At 33.6% G+C, this 16,426-nt stretch overlaps 1 protein-coding gene, 1 long non-coding RNA gene and 1 other non-coding gene across 3 annotated transcripts; all 3 read left to right on the forward strand.

Moving 5' to 3' along the window:
• Positions 1-5,596: 5,596 nt before the first annotated feature.
• Positions 5,597-7,876, forward strand: LOC142533824 (BES1/BZR1 homolog protein 4-like). Its single transcript, XM_075640733.1, has 2 exons — positions 5,597-5,952; positions 6,606-7,876. The coding sequence occupies exons 1-2, from the start codon at positions 5,737-5,739 to the stop codon at positions 7,344-7,346; spliced, it is 957 nt and encodes a 318-aa protein (XP_075496848.1). The 5' UTR covers positions 5,597-5,736; the 3' UTR covers positions 7,347-7,876.
• A 718-nt stretch (positions 7,877-8,594) lies between these two features.
• Positions 8,595-8,668, forward strand: TRNAI-AAU (transfer RNA isoleucine (anticodon AAU)). Its single transcript has one exon. It is a non-coding gene; the product is annotated as a tRNA-Ile (tRNA).
• LOC142533841 (uncharacterized) lies at positions 8,639-10,997 on the forward strand. The gene is made up of 2 exons (XR_012816830.1): positions 8,639-9,075; positions 10,676-10,997. It is a non-coding gene; the product is annotated as an uncharacterized LOC142533841 (long non-coding RNA).
• Positions 10,998-16,426: the final 5,429 nt, after the last annotated feature.

Below are 16,426 nucleotides of genomic sequence, written 5' to 3' on the forward strand. Positions count from 1 at the left end.
ATCTTCTTATTTCTTTATTCCTAAACACAAAATCCGATCAAAACGTCAGAGTGATTACGCCGAAAAAATTCCAGGCACCTTCCAATATCTACTAGTTCGCATAGATCGGTAGTGTTCCATCCACTCCGGTTCAAACATTGCTGATTTGAAGCTCAAGCTCACCTGACCGAACCCATGGAAAATTTGGTATCATCATATAATATATTTTCTAAATAATATGGTTAATTTGGTTATCGATCAAATCAATTAATTTTGTTATTCGGTTCGGATTATTCAGTTTTAATTTAAAAAATTGGTCAATATTTCTCCCAAACAGTTGTTCTCCTTCCAATCAAAAGCTTTTGTGTATAGGTCTGGATGCTCTTATAATAACAATTAAATTTATGTTACATGTACAATAAGAGTTATACACATGGTTACACGTTATTTTTAAAATTATAAAATTATTTAAATATAATTTAATTTCAAAAATACATTTGAGACAATTTTTTAATCTCGAGAATAATGTGTAACGGCAGAGGAGGATTCACTGTAGGACCGACCCCCCGAATTTTTTTTTAAAAAATTACTACTATATAAGATATATTTTATTATTTAGTATATATATTATTTGACCATAAAAAAATAAAGTATCTATAAACGGCCCCCCCGAAATTTTTTTTAAAAATTATAAAAATTACTACTATATAAGATATATTTTATTATTTAGTATATATATTATTTGACCATAAAAAAATAAAGTATCTATAAACGGCCCTCCCGAAATTTTTTTTTAAAATTATTACTATATATGATATATTTTATTATTTAGTATATATATTATTTGACCATAAAAAAATAAAGTATCTATAATTTGTTTAATGATTATAGACTTTCAAGGTTTACACATGTGGTTCGCGTTCCATTCTCTGCAATTTTTTTCGAAAAACTAATTAACGGGCCTTTACAAAGGGTCAAAGGCCCAACTTAAATTTTTCATAGTTGGTGGTGAGCCGGCCCTCCAAACATATAATCTTGGATCCGTCCAGTAACAGGTGTGTGTCTATAACAATTGTAAGTTTAGCCTCTATTTTCTCCTAGCAGGCCGCAGTTCCTGGATCCTGTGAACCAACACATATTTTTGCATATCTAACTTCTTTATGATTTTACAGTCAAGAAATGTAATTCGCCAGGAAAATAAGGTATTCAGACCTGGAAAAAATGCAACAACCTCCCCAAGTGGAGCCCCCACCTCTTAGGATCTACAACCCAACCCTCTTTTTTCAAAGTTGGATTCTCATATTCGCAACAAATAGGGTGAGACAGAATCTGTAGTATTTCCTGTGGTCACACGTGACACTAGGTTGCTCCAAAAAAGCCGGGTTTCCACGGAAACAATACAAGTGATACGCTCCATAGGGGAAACGAGCCTTGTCACTACGATGTATTCTGGTTCCATTGGAGAATGTGTGGTATGGAGGGCATAGTTTGAATTCATCTGAATTACACCATGACGGTGTTTCTGGAATCAGTATAATTTCACTGTAACGTGTAATGTCTGAAGTTTCGTCCCCATCACAAGGTTGGCCATTGTTTTTCCAGCAGCTGCCTATGTCCATTAAATAGAATTGGCTGCTCGGGCCACCACTTTTGTAGGTAATTAAAAGAAAATAGTCGATGCAAGAGTTTCACTCTTTCTTTAAAATGATATTGTCCCGCCCTGTTCCTCACGGTTGTTAGCATTTCGTTTCCCAAGATACAACGACTACGACTTCAAAATAGTAGCACTATAAATTTTAAAGCCACATGAACTTGAAATGTTCATAACGCTATCAAGATAGTATGCAAACTTTCTAATTTCGAATTCTAAGCGTTAAACTTAAAAATTCAATTCCAAGAGTTTAAATCTTGCAAAACTTGTACAAATGCTTAAAAAACTCAAAACTAGAAGACAACTCTCGAATTTAATTCCAAAGTTCGAATTTAAACGTATAAGCATAGAAAATTCAAACTCAAGATTTTATATCTTGAAAATTTGAATTTTAAGCGTTAATACTTAAAAAATTAGTATATAGAATTAAATATAGAGAGAAAGGAGAAGAAGAGAATGGTGTAATGAATGTGAATAAAATTATAGAAAATGAAAAACCTTGAATCAAAATAAACATCTTTTCATAAAAAAATGCATCATTTCAATAATAAAAGAATACATTGTTTGGGTCAATTCTTGACAACTATTCGGCCAAATCATTTGAATTGTGTCTCTTCACCAATCACACGACAATTTTGTCGTGCGATTTCCAAATATAAATAATATATTAATAATAATATTATTATTATATTTATACATACACATTCATATAATATTTTCTATCTTTTCACACGATAAAATTCGAACTCAATTAATTTTTCATTCACCCTAATTGGTAACCGAAAAATAATTTTTTTCGTCGCGTAACTCGTTCGAATTATTTTATCGATTCTAAATGAGTACAAAACTCATATTTTCTAGCACTCCCCCACATGAATGAAAATTAATCCATGTGACTAAGCTGACTCGACAAATAGGGTTCTAGCAAAAGATTATTGCATTAGGATAGATAGCTTTTGGCTTTGAACCTTCTTTACCAAGATAATTATATTCACATGATAACATTTCTAACATTTCATTAGTTTCTCACTGTTGTGTCCGTTTCGGCAATTAACACTACTTGGTTTCGCGAGTGCTTTCCATATTTGAAGTGGCCACACTTCGCACTTAAGTTGGCGATCTCCTAGAAGAGTATCCCACTATACTCCAACATACGAATTAGTATATCTTAGGAATCATTAAAGATAAAACCTAGCCACATACCCTTTTGTGGGCAATACATCTTATCATACGAATAGGTAGGAGATTTCTACAAGGTGTTTCTGCCAATCTAGTAATTTAGTTGTCCCTTTTGAACCTAGATTTTGTGATCTCCAGTCAACTAGGTTGGGTATCCACTAGAAAATTTAATTTTGGGGTTTTTATCCCATTCCTCTTGATAGACATTTCATTTGATCTCTTCGGTATACCTTTTAAGCAATACCGTCACTCATTAGCGACGGTACAAGGGAACCGTCGAGACCTGTCGCTAATTTGCGACCGTTCTTCGCTATAATTAGCGACCATTTTTCATACAACCGTTGCTAATAGCGACATTTTATAAAACTGTCGTTATTAGAGCGACGGTTTTAAGAGAAACTGTCGCTACTAGTAGTCTATAAATTTGGACGTTTCCGACCATTTTCTCCACACCTCTTCACATAGTGGAGATTATTTAAAAATTTGTATAAAAAATTAAAAAAATAACTTTTTTTAAAGAAATTATAAAACAACAATTTTTTTATAAAAAAACAATTAGCAACGGAATATGAAAACAACCGTCGCTAAGTAGCGACGATTTTAGACTAATTTGTCGCTAATTTGCGACATGTTTTGACAAAACTGTCGCTAATGAGGTCATATTCAGTCACTAATTAGCTACAGTTTATTCAAACACCATCGCTAATTAGCGACTATTTTGTCATAGCGACGGTTTATATCAAAATTGTCGCTAATTAGCGACGGTTTATCTACAACCGTCGCTAATTAGCGACGAGTTTTGATAAACCGTTGCAATATGTTTGCGACGGTGACTTTAGCGACAGTGTTTAGTTCCGTCGCTAATTTGTTTTGCGACGGTTTAGCGACGGAATAAACCATCGCTACGTATAAATTTTTTTTTTTTTTGTAGTGTTCATTACACTGATTCCAAACTTCTATAGCTAATCTTAGACTGTCCTTTTTCATCCCCGAATCGCCTACTGCTGATACATGATCAGCTTCACAACTTACTAACATGACACAAGATGGAACAAAATCCACAACCAAAACAACAAGAATTAAACCTTTACACCTTGCCATATTCGAGCACGTTTTCACAAACCGAGCTTCCTATATACACAATCCTAAAGAAAAACCAGAAAAAAAAACAGAAGGGTCATGAATAATTCCATACATCAATCCTAAGGGATGGTCCTTCTTGTTCCAGTCAAGAATTTCACCTAATAGGCTAATAGTGGATAGTTAAGGTATGCAATTTTTTGGCGGTTGTATTTATGTGTCATAACTGTTTGGTTGAATTGAATATAAATTGTGCATAATTATCGTAACATGAACTTATTTTGACGTTCTAGGACCATTTTCCATGCAGATTTGGCAAATTGAAAGAAAAGGACAAAATCAGTTTTAACGAAAGATGGGAATTGGGATTGTGAAATTTGGTATTCTTGAAACTAAATTAAGGCCTAAATAATGTCTGAAGGAAAGTATTGTTTCGTTGAATAGAATCATTCATACATTTTTGTCGTTGGTTTTGTATATTAACTTTCATTCTTAACTAAATTTCTCAATTCACTCATTTTGCTTTTCAGTGTGATTGAGAGGTTTCTTTGAAGTCCTTATGTTTGGTAGGTCACCCACCCATGAAAAGAAGTGCATTTCATGGAAAGTTTTACTAGTTAACTGAAAATTTGATGCACCCATTCGACATTTCTACAATGTAGAAATTGATGCTTAAACTAAAACTAGGCAATCTTCGATAATTATTCCTTTTTTTTTTCTTTCTTGGCCAGTGACTTCCGATTTGAGGCTACCAATCAATTTCTCGGGGAATTCATGTCTATGCCTTCCTGTAAAAATTCGATGTTGTGGTGCAATAATTGTCATGTTGAGTAAACTAATTGAAATATGACGTTTGAGCCGCCTTAATATTTAAAAGATTTGAGTTGCGATGTCCCACCAACTATAATTTTGGTAAAACGACAAACATTCAGTCATACGGTTTGTATCCAAGTTAATACCGTGGGTTCGATTCTCATATATTATAAGAAGTACAATTATTGAAATAGACTTTTGATCAAACGATGAACGCTGTCCTGTATTTGACAATAGATTTGAAACAAACGAATCATTTGTAAAAGCAAATAAGAGCTAAAATTACAAATGTTGATCCTAAAAGATGGGTATTTTTTACTTTATCAAAAAATATATCATGATACGAAAAATTAGTTATTTGCTAAGATAGTATGTATATATTTATATATAATTACAATTTGTACCCGGAGTAGGCAAGAATGCAAAAAAAATTTCAAGGGCCGTAATGAAATTAATTAGTGAGCCCAAGTTTACAGCCCAATAATTTGATAATGCGAAAGAGGGATGGGTTATAACTTATACGCCCACATCTTAGCTTCCACCTAAATCACTTTGAGTAAACTTAAAATTTAATGTATTAGAACAAGGGTAGATCTCTTGTGAGACGGTTTCACAAATTTTTATCTGTGAGACGGGTCAATCTTACCGATATTCACAATAAAAAATAATATTCTTAACATAAAAAATAATACGAAATAATCAATACAAAAATTCTAATTATCGAAATATCACGACACAATTGATGTAAATATTTACTAATTATATAAAAAAATAATAATAATATTTTGGGGTTGGCGTGTATATGTTGGAGCAGTGGCATTTCCCCGTTATTAATCATCTCCCGAGTCCCACACTGTTACTCACCATTCCACTTTTTCTGTTTATTACCGAACATCATCATGCGCAATCAATCCCTCTCTTCATTTAAATAAACCATATAATTCATAACCTTTCCTCTCCACGTGAAGCCGACCCAGTCAACCCGGTCCTGATTCCCGACCATTCCGTTCAACCCGCCGAAGCTCAGTCGATCGATGACGTCGGGAAGCCGGATGCCGACGTGGAAGGAGAGAGAGAACAACAAGCGCCGGGAGAGGCGCCGGCGTGCGATCGCCGCCAAGATCTTCTCCGGATTGAGGATGTACGGGAATTACAAGCTGCCCAAGCACTGTGACAACAACGAGGTCTTGAAAGCACTCTGCGACGAAGCTGGTTGGATCGTTGAAGAAGATGGTACCACCTACAGAAAGGTACGATTAACTTGCGCACTCTAGATCTTAAGACTCGATTTGCGGTAATTTATTAATCTCTTTGAGCTGTACGTAAACTTCTAAAGGTTGCAGTTGAGTTTCCTTGGTTCACGCTGCTAGCTGCTAAAATGCGCATCGCGCATTTGAGATACTGTAGTACGTTGATTGATAGGTGCCTTGCGGGATCCCTGATTCCAGCGCGCATCCGGCCCCTCGCTAATCTTCGCAATTCATCCCATGGCTTCTGCCAAATTTCTTCTGGCCATTTATGTGATTTACAGCTGAATAATCTCCATTCTCAGTTCTAATTTTGCCTGTGGTGAAAAAATAATGGATCTCTACCCCCTTGGTTGTTTTTTAATTTTTGGATTGTTTTTCATTTTTGTAAATAATAAAATTCGATAAACAAAATAGATATTATTATTAACTATTGTCCATCTCCTTTTCTAAATTATGTATTATTTTTGGTAAACATCTAACGTACTACTAATTGCATTTCAATTGCCTAAAAATTCTATTTATTATATTTTTTATGACTAAATTAATTTATTTTAAAATATATGACTGTGTTTGATAATTTTAGCTACATTAAGACATGCAATTTCTCCTTGTTGTACAGATATTTTACACTTAACTGTTACTATCTTTTGCAGGGTGGTTGCAAGCCCATTGGTTCAGCAGTGGTGAGCCCTTGCACGTCAAATCAACCAAGCCCCAGAACCTCTGTTAATCCAAGCCCTGTATTTTCTCCCTTTGCTAGCCCAGTCTCGGAGCATTGTAACTACAATGTCAGTAACACTGCCGATCCTAATTCCCTTATCCCATGGCTAAAAAACTTGTCATCTGGCTCTTGTCCTGATCCATCTAAGTTTCCCCATTATCTTTACATACCCGGTGGTTCGATAAGTGCACCAGTCACCCCTCCATTAAGCTCACCGACTGCACATACTCCTAGAATGAAGGATGATCCAACATCTGGTTCTTTCTGGCCTGGGCTGCACTACCCCTTCCCACCATACTCTACGACACAAAGTCCTGGTAGTCAAACTCCACCTGATTCAGGATGGCTTTCTGGTGTCCAAACTCCTCAAGATGGGCATCCATCTCCAACTTTCAGCCTTGTCTCACCTAATCCTTTCACTTTCAAAGAACCGTTGTCGAATGGGGGGTCTCGTATGTGGACCCCTGGACAAAGTGGAACTTGTTCTCCTATTGTTGCACCAGGGGTTGACCAGACAGCTGATGTTCCAATGTGTGATGCAATTTCTGCTGAGTTTGCATTTGGAAGCAATAATACCATGGGAGTGGTGAAAGCATGGGAAGGAGAAAGAATTCACGATGAATGTGTTCCTGATGATCTTGAACTCACTCTTGGTAATTCCGGTACCAGGTGAGGTGATACATAAACTGTAATCTTTTAATTTAATTTCAACAGGGGGGAAGAGAGAAAAACATAGTTAAATTCTGAGTAAAATTATGATGGGTGAAATTCAAGTGAAGCGGTGAAAGAAATGACAGAAAGATCCGCATGTTCCTTAAGATTATGCTATCAGCAACCGTTTATGAAACCAGGTATAAGCTCACTTGATTTGATCCTTCTAATGGTACTTGGAATGTCGAAGATACGAGCCTTCTAGCTATATTTCTTGTCTTGCTCATCGGTGGATGACAGAAGATACGTTCAGATTACATATATTCATGATCAAACAAGAACAATGGCACTGGGTTGTTGCTACCATGCTTGCATCACGGCATCAGCCCGCAAGCTGTCGTTGGCCTTTGTAGAATCAAAAGTTAAGGGTATGAATAGCTTACGTAGTTGAGATTCGCACCTTTATCTGTCAGATTTTTCAAACCTGAAATTTTTTACAAATTTTTGGTTCGATGTTCTTTGTGATACTCGTATATTCTGTTTCTATGCTCATTGATTGTTGTAATTTAATGTCCCTTAGACGCCAAAAGGGGTCATCACATGAGTTGCACAGCTCGTACGTACCTACGTTGTTCCCTTTTTTTTTTTGTAAAATGGGAATTTCTAAGTTTTTTGACACGTCCGCAAGTTTTCGTGAGAAATACTAACGTTTCAACTAGCTGTTGTTTCGGATTTATCTGAAAGCTCTAGTTGATTGATTAATATTCATGTTGCCGCAACATATGGGAGTTTCTTTCAAGTCAATGACTACTTACTACTTAGGCTAGAAAATGCATCTGAATTATGCTTATATATAAAAATTTGAATTTCTTCATGGAACATGTCTTGTTTAAATGGATGCTTTCGACTAAATTGTAACTACATTTTTATGATATGATAAGATGGAGAAGCAAAAATTGAAATAAGAAAATAAAATTTATTATGAAAAGGAAAGAAAGAAAGTCAGAGAAATGAGACACCAAAAACTTCTTTATGTTGCACAACCAAATTCCAGTATTTTAAAATTATTATATTGATAATCAACAAAATTAGTGCTTGTGTTAAATATGTACAAAATCGAAGTTTGAAATAGAATCATAAAACATGGAAATGCTGGTGTTATGATTTATGTATTATCGGATGGTAAGTGTCCCTATATTTTTTAAAATAAATTTAATTATTGTCTTAGTAAGAAGTCAAATAAAAGTTTTATGAAAAGTACGTGCATAAAGGCCTATTAGCTCAGTTGGTTAGAGCGTCGTGCTAATAACGCGAAGGTCGCAGGTTCGAGACCTGCATGGGCCATTTTCAAACGAACACAGTTTTTATATTTGTTTTTTTTTGAATACTTCTTTTTCTCGTTCAAAAACTCTTTTACTTTTTGTATGATCTGTGCGTGGTTTTAATAGGTTATGGCAATCATCACCTTTTCTTCTCTGCTAATCCTGTTGTTAACTTCTTTACCGGACTTATCCGACGCCGCTGTTTTTGCAAACGATGCTGTTCGGAATCAGAATCTCGGGCCGAAATTATCCACATTGGCGACCGATAAGAATCCGATAAACTACAATCGGGTCGATCCAGTTCGTGATTGCAGCGAAATGAGCACCAGATCCGAATGCGTTCAGAGTCCGAAGTGCTGTTGGTGCCGAAGCGACGCCGTTGATGACACTTGCTTTTCTAAATCGGAAGCTTGGCGGTTGCCATCCCAGGTCTTCTATTGCGATTCTTGATCGACTAAATTATGTTTTGTCTTTTGGGCAGTTTATTGTATTTTGAGGATGAATTGCTCAAGGTTGTGTTGTATCCAACTGGGTTTTATTCTATCAGTTGCAGCATTTATTTGTTTTTTTTTTTTTCGTTTTTCTTTTTTACTTTTATTTGTAACGCTGAACTTAAGATTGAGAAATTTGGTTGACATGTTTGGAAATTTTGAGCCATCAGAGGAATTAATTTCAAATTGGGGTGTGGATTACTATTCTTTGTGGATTTGTAGATGATTTTTGCCTTTGTAAATCACAAGTTCTTTGGATTTCAAGGTACAGATCGCAGGTTTTATGTCGTAAGTATCGAAATTTGAACATAATTTGTTCGAGGAACTAACTCGAAGTAGATGGATACTTTTAGGCAATAAAAGGGATTTAATTTGGATGAAAGATATTTGATTTGGAGAAAGGCTTCAAATGAAGCCAGTTATGGTGCATCTGAAATTTACTTGAAAAATGGATAGTCAAGAGTAGAAATTGCAAAGATTTCGATTTGAAATTACCAAAATTGGGTTAAAATAAGATTTCAAGTAACTCAAGTTAACTACATTCTCTTGCATTCGATTTGAAATTACCAAAATTGGGTTAAAATAAGATTTCAAGTAGCTCAAGTTAACTACATTTTCTTGCACATGATCATTGAACCTCCTTCTGTCCTACCACCCTTCAGTTTGTTACTTTAACAATGAAAATATATCATGGATTCCCTTTAATGGTGAAAGCGGGCTTGACCTGCTGCTACTGCACGTTGCTTCAGCCCCAAACCAAACCATTAACAGCGTGTGAGTTACTCATTGAGCTTAGCTCGTCGTTGCTTTATTTTGGAACATTCAAATTTTATAGAAAGCAAGGACTGTCAATCTCATGCCAAAGTCCAGCAATTGAAACACTTTTTTGATAAATACAAGACATCTAAGTCAGTCATCCAAGTAAAAATATCTATTCATTGATAAGAAAATGAAAAAATGTGAACAAGGATTGCATTGATGATTAAATAGAATGTCATGCATTTGGTACATTACTGATCTTCTGAGTCTTACGATATGATATACATGGTGTGTGCTTTGTTAGGTTTTATGGAGTCCTTACTCGTTATCTAAGAGGGTAGTTTTCGTTAGATATTGTTTGTGTGAGACAATAACTGGAGAGACGAATCCCTATTGGTTGCTAATATATATTGTTGTGTTGCATTTGCCGAATTCATATATTTTACCTTGAGTATTGAGAAAAAGCATTGTTGAGGGAATGATATGTAGTGAATTTCCGTCTGTACTATGTTCATGCTACCCCAGAACCATACAAATTCTGTTCTACATGTTTATCCTAGACTGAAGTTTAAAATCTTGACTTTCTCAATCTCAACATTCCATTCCAGTAGATAATTTTGCAGTTCTTGATCACTTCGATATATTGCTGGTCTTGACTCACTTAATTAGTACTCAGCAGAGGCTGGTTTCTAAGAGGCCAAAACTGGTATTTAGTTTGTTTATACTTGTCTCTGAGAAGCATGGTTTATTTCTTCTGCTCACAAAACTTATTCATGTAGATTCCAATTTCATGCCAAAAGTTGGAGCCATTGAAAAAAAGTTGTACAGAAAATGAATACAGAATTTCAAAATCAGTGATTAGGATTGCACACTCCCTATTTCTGTCATCCTAAACATATGGGAACTGTTTAAAAGTCTGCCCAACTTTCTTGTCTCTACACAGATGCTTCATAAACTCCCAATGAACCACCTTGCACAAATTGTTTTCCTCCGGTCCGGCATGTCAAGCAATAGCGAGCCCTTTTTTGCCCTTGGAACTTGACCTTTAATTTTTCTTCCTGATGAATCGGACTTGATTCGGTCAGCATTTATCAATGAAAAGGAGTTTCAATTGCTGAACTAAGCTGTACAGTACTGCCACCAAAGTTCTTGAAATGAGTATCATGTATTCAGGACATTAGTGACCATAAACATTGAACACCTTACAGTTTTGGTAATTTTAACTTTTAATCAATTTAGAAACTCAATTGTAGCTAATTCTCTGAGGCAGCATTAAGATTTTGTTGATTTGGAGTTCGGATCCTTACTACAAATTTACTAGAACGCATGAGGAATTTCAAATTTAAAGACTGAACTCCTTGTTTTTAACTTTAATTTATGTTTTTGAATTAAATCCAGATATTCAAGTTCTCAATTATTAACATCGTTTCAGTTAGAGATGACAACGAATACGAACAAATATTCAACCTGAACTTGAAATGGGGTTGGGTTCATGTAATGACTATTCAACTTTTATACTCGATGAGTATGAGTTGGGTGACGGATTTTACAATCCCCTACCCAGTTAAGATTTTATTAGGGTGAAAATATTCCTACCACTTCTAAACATACCATTCACTCATCTCTTGAAAATTTTCTTTTATATGAGATTTTATGGTGTATATACTTTAATATCTAATAAATACATTGTGAGATTTATATGAATTATTGGATTGGATAGTATTATTACTTTTAATATTTGGTTGAAAGTTTTTTATAGACTTATTTTGCATATTTTTTATTCTATTTATGTTTTAAAATAATTTATGTTATAAATCTACAAGTTAAAAAATTAAAAATTGTTTAAAAAAATATTATGAATATAACTGTCTGATGGGTTTGGTTACCCGTTAACTTTCAAACAAAAATTTGTGTGAGACGGTCTCACGGGTCGTTTTTTGTGATATATATCTCTTATTTGGGTCATCCATGAAAAAATATTATTTTTTATGCTAAGAGTATCACTTTTATTACGAACATCGGTTGAGTTGACACATCTCACAGATAAAGATTCGTGAGACTGTCTAACAAGAGACCTACTCTAACTTTCAAGTATAAGTTGGGCGGTTATGAGTTTAAGTTTAAACATATCAGAGAAGGTCCCGGGTCCTTAAAACTTGTAGTGGGACGAGTCTCGAGTTTTACCGAATCTGACCAAAACCCAACTCATTGTCATTTATAATTTAAATGCAAATACACAATGATTCAAATTATTAGGTGAGGCGAAATGAGTAAAAGATTTTCCCTTGGCATGTGATTTTTCTGTAGTTAATTTATGATTTGTGGGTTAAAAGGCACAAAGAGAAGTCAATTTGTGAATGGATGGTGGGACGAGAAAGAAGACTTTCAACTTCACGGGCGATTTCTTTTTTTAACAATATTAAAGCAACGTTGAAACTCCCAAGAATCATGGGATACTCTCTTTTTTTATATCAGGTGATCATATGATACGTTTCGTATTTTCATTGCTATATATTATATTCTATAATATATAATAATAATAGTAATAATAATAATTATTATTATTATTATTATTATATAAAAGTACGAATATTATGTAACTTTTATGTGGGGTTATTTTCATGTTTCTTTATTTAATAATAATTAGAATATAATATTCAGATAATTTCATATATAATGCATAATCAACTTTATTTGTTGGTATGTCTTCTCGAAGGCAAAACCCGTGGGAAAACTCAAGATGCCAAGAATATTACGGTAACTAATTTTCAAACAAACCAAATGCCATTAACCGAAGATGATACACAAAGTGAAAAAAAAATTAATAAAATTGTAGGGAAGTTGGATTTTGCATGCGCGTTGAATTCGGTTGCCTTAGTGATGAAATATGCAAACTCTATCGAATTTTTTTTTTTCCGGAAAATTACAATTTTGATAATTTAACTTGTTTATTTTTTTGCGATTTTTGTTATATATGTCATTAAATTTCAATCTTAATCATGTACTATCTGCGTCGGAGAAAGATGACTAAATTTTATTAAAAGAAAAAGGAGGAAAGTGATTGACATTATGATTCTTTTTCTTTTGATTAATTGATAAATATGATCAACCGAACCAACAATATCATAAATGCACCATTCTTGTTCAAGGGTAAGTCACAGCTTTGATAACATTAATAATTTACTTGTTTATCTAATCCAAAAACCCAAAAAAAAAAAACTAATTGAAATTTTCCGACAATATAAAATGCGTGGAACATTCATTAATAAAACCAAACAATATCCATTATAATGGGAAATCATTTCATTATCAAATCTTGGGTTCACATTCTATTTTTCAGACTCTTGGACTAAACTTTTAGGCAAAAACTTGTGTGAAACAGTCTCATGGACCGTCTCAAGGATCGTATTTTGTGAGACATATCTCTTATTTGGGTCATCCATGAAAAAATATTACTTTTTATGCTAAGAGTATTACTTTTTATTCTGAATATCAGTAGAATTGACCCGTCTCACAGATAAAGATTCGTTAGATCGTCTCACAATAGACCTATTCAAACTTTTATACATCCCAAAAAGGGAAAATTATATTATTTTTTATTTCTTATTATAAAAAATAATATGAAAGCAGAAACATGGGTCATCTTCATTAATGGTTAACATGGCCACTTGATAAATTAATTTAATGTTGGGACATCAAATACGAACACCAAAACTGAATATCGAGTCATACCCAATTGACTCATGCGTCGCTGACTGATCATTGCATTACCTGCCGATTTTCATTCATTTACGTTTAATTAGATGAATCTTTAATTTTTTTTCAATATAAATTATAACACGATCATACTATTAAGAATGTGACTTTGGGTGTATAATATTTAAAATATATATAATATCCAACTAGATGTATAAAGAAATTAATTAATAATACATCCAAGATACCCGTATTATATGAATAATATAAATATTGATGATTGCCTGTGATTTAGAAGCAAATACAAATATTTATTTTATTTTAACAAGATCAAGTTTCACAATTTAAGTGCTAATTTAATGAATATGATTAATTAATTAATTGTAGCGAGATAAATAATCAAGAAAATGAATTTGTATGGTTTGGCTGCCAAATGCATCGCCTCCTCTTGCGATGGTTGGAGCTAATTAAAGATGGTTCACGTATTTTGCTCACCTACACTTAGACGAATATATATATATATATATATATATATACATATATTATGCTCGTAATCATATTTGTTAGACTTCGTTTTTTATATTTTGAATGAAAATTGAATAAGTCACACCCGTCAGTAAGTCATATGGGCAATTTTGGATGTGATTTTCCACATGTGTGACCGTTGGTTCTCTATATAGATGACTGTTGGTGTTCTAGTCGAGCAACATTGCTGTGACTGTCCATATGAAACCCAAGGTCCTACATATAAAGACATCCTCAAGATCCTTCTAGCATATCTCACACTCACATATTCTTTTCATCTTTCTTCTTGTTTCTGCCTCATGTTGTCCTGCTACTCTGCTCCAACTAGGGATGACAACTTTCCCACGGGTTTGGGGCCCGCGGGGAAAGCCCGAAACAGGGATGGGGTTCCTCGATTTTTTCGGGTTCGGGTTCGGAGATTTCGAGACGGGTATAGGATTACTATTCCCATCCCCGAAATCTCCGAACCCGCCCCGAAATAATATCAATAATAAAATAATAGTATTATTAATATTAGTAATATAATAATATATTATTATTTTTTAAAATATTAATAATCTTATTATTATTAATACTGATGTTGATATAAATATTAATATTATTTCTAATAATAATAGATAATAATAACTTTTGCTTTGAGAAAATATCCGGATTCGTCATCGTCTTGCCATATTAATATTTTTGAAACGGGGATGGAGGCGGGGATGAGAAGTTGAATCCCGAAGTTTCGGGTTTGGGGATTCCTCGAACCCGAAAAAGTGGGGATTGGGCGGGTATGGGGTGGGGATGGAATTCGGGGATGGGATGGGGATGGCAAACCCGCCCCGGCTCATTGCCATCCCTAGCTCCAACTCGTGATACGGTTTAGATACTTTTTTAATTCGCCGACGTAGTACCTGCATGTTGGGTTACTGCTGGTTGTTCCGTTGTATCTTGGGAAACAATCGTCCAACCTGATCATCAAAACATATACCGTATGTGACATATCTGTTCTAAGGTCAATATACTTCGTACATATTTCGATTTACTTTACTGGTTTAGTTTCACATATTGTATTTTTTCACGACATTGTTAATTGATTTATATTCGACTTTCTATATCTTTTAAAAGTTTACCTTACTTTATTTCTTTTTCTAGGACTACGCATAACAATAATCACTTAAGAAAATATTGGATAAAAATATTTTAAGGAAATTAAATAGCTAGCTAGTGCTAGGCTTCGATATATTATATGTAAATTAATGAAGATTGACTTTTCAATAAGGACAAGGGAACGCATCGGTTAGTAGGAAATATTGACGCATTGAATTTTTGTGTGGCAAGATCAAGTGTATAATTATGGCATCATACGTCATAAAATAATTAAATAAATATTATAGAAATGACAACATTCTTACATAACGACGAATCCGATCGTGCAAGATTCCAACAAACTGATTTTGAATTCAAATTGGGGCAAAATTATCACTTAATTTTAAAGTTTGCTTACAATTATAATATAAAGTCGATCACCCACCAATTACAGAATTATACAAAATTCACAACTATATATATTCAGAAGTTATTTTTGGCCCCGTCACGTTGCAGGAATAATTAGTTAACAAAGTTGTAAGTGTAAATAACAAAATATATATGTCACAAAAAATATTGTGAAATTCTATATTAGACCCAAACTATAATTGTTAACTTACAATTATTTAATTTAATTTAAGAAAAAAATTATGTTCACAAAATATGTAATTTAAACAAGCTCATAAATCCTAGTTAATATATGTTTAGTACGTGAAAATTAGGCTCATGATCAGGGGTGTTCAAACTTCGGATAAAATCGAAAAAACTGAACACTGAATCGAACCGAAAACTAAATTTTATAATTCGGATATAAATAGTTAAAATCAAAATTTATTTGGTTCGATTTCGGATTATATATGTCAAAACTGAACCGACCGAAAAAACCGAAATTTCATTAAATTAATAATTTTATTTTTATTATATATTTTTTGAGATGATATTAGTGAATGGACAAAAACTTGTGTGAGAAGATCTTACGGGCCGTATTTTGTGAGACGGATCTCTTTGGGTCATCCATGGAAAAGTATTACTTTTTATGCTAAAAATATTATTTTTTATTTTAAATATCGGTAGGATTGACCCGTCTCACAGATAAAAAAAATAACATATTATATTTTACAATATATTTATCTTATTAAATTAAATAATTGTATCAAAAGCGAAATAACTGAACCATTTCGGTAGTGAACCGAACCAACCGAAGAAAAATGGTCTGGATATCGGATTATATATTTGTA

This window comes from Primulina tabacum, chromosome 2 (assembly GCF_025594145.1).
Source record: "Primulina tabacum isolate GXHZ01 chromosome 2, ASM2559414v2, whole genome shotgun sequence".
NCBI classification, from domain to species: domain Eukaryota; kingdom Viridiplantae; phylum Streptophyta; class Magnoliopsida; order Lamiales; family Gesneriaceae; genus Primulina; species Primulina tabacum.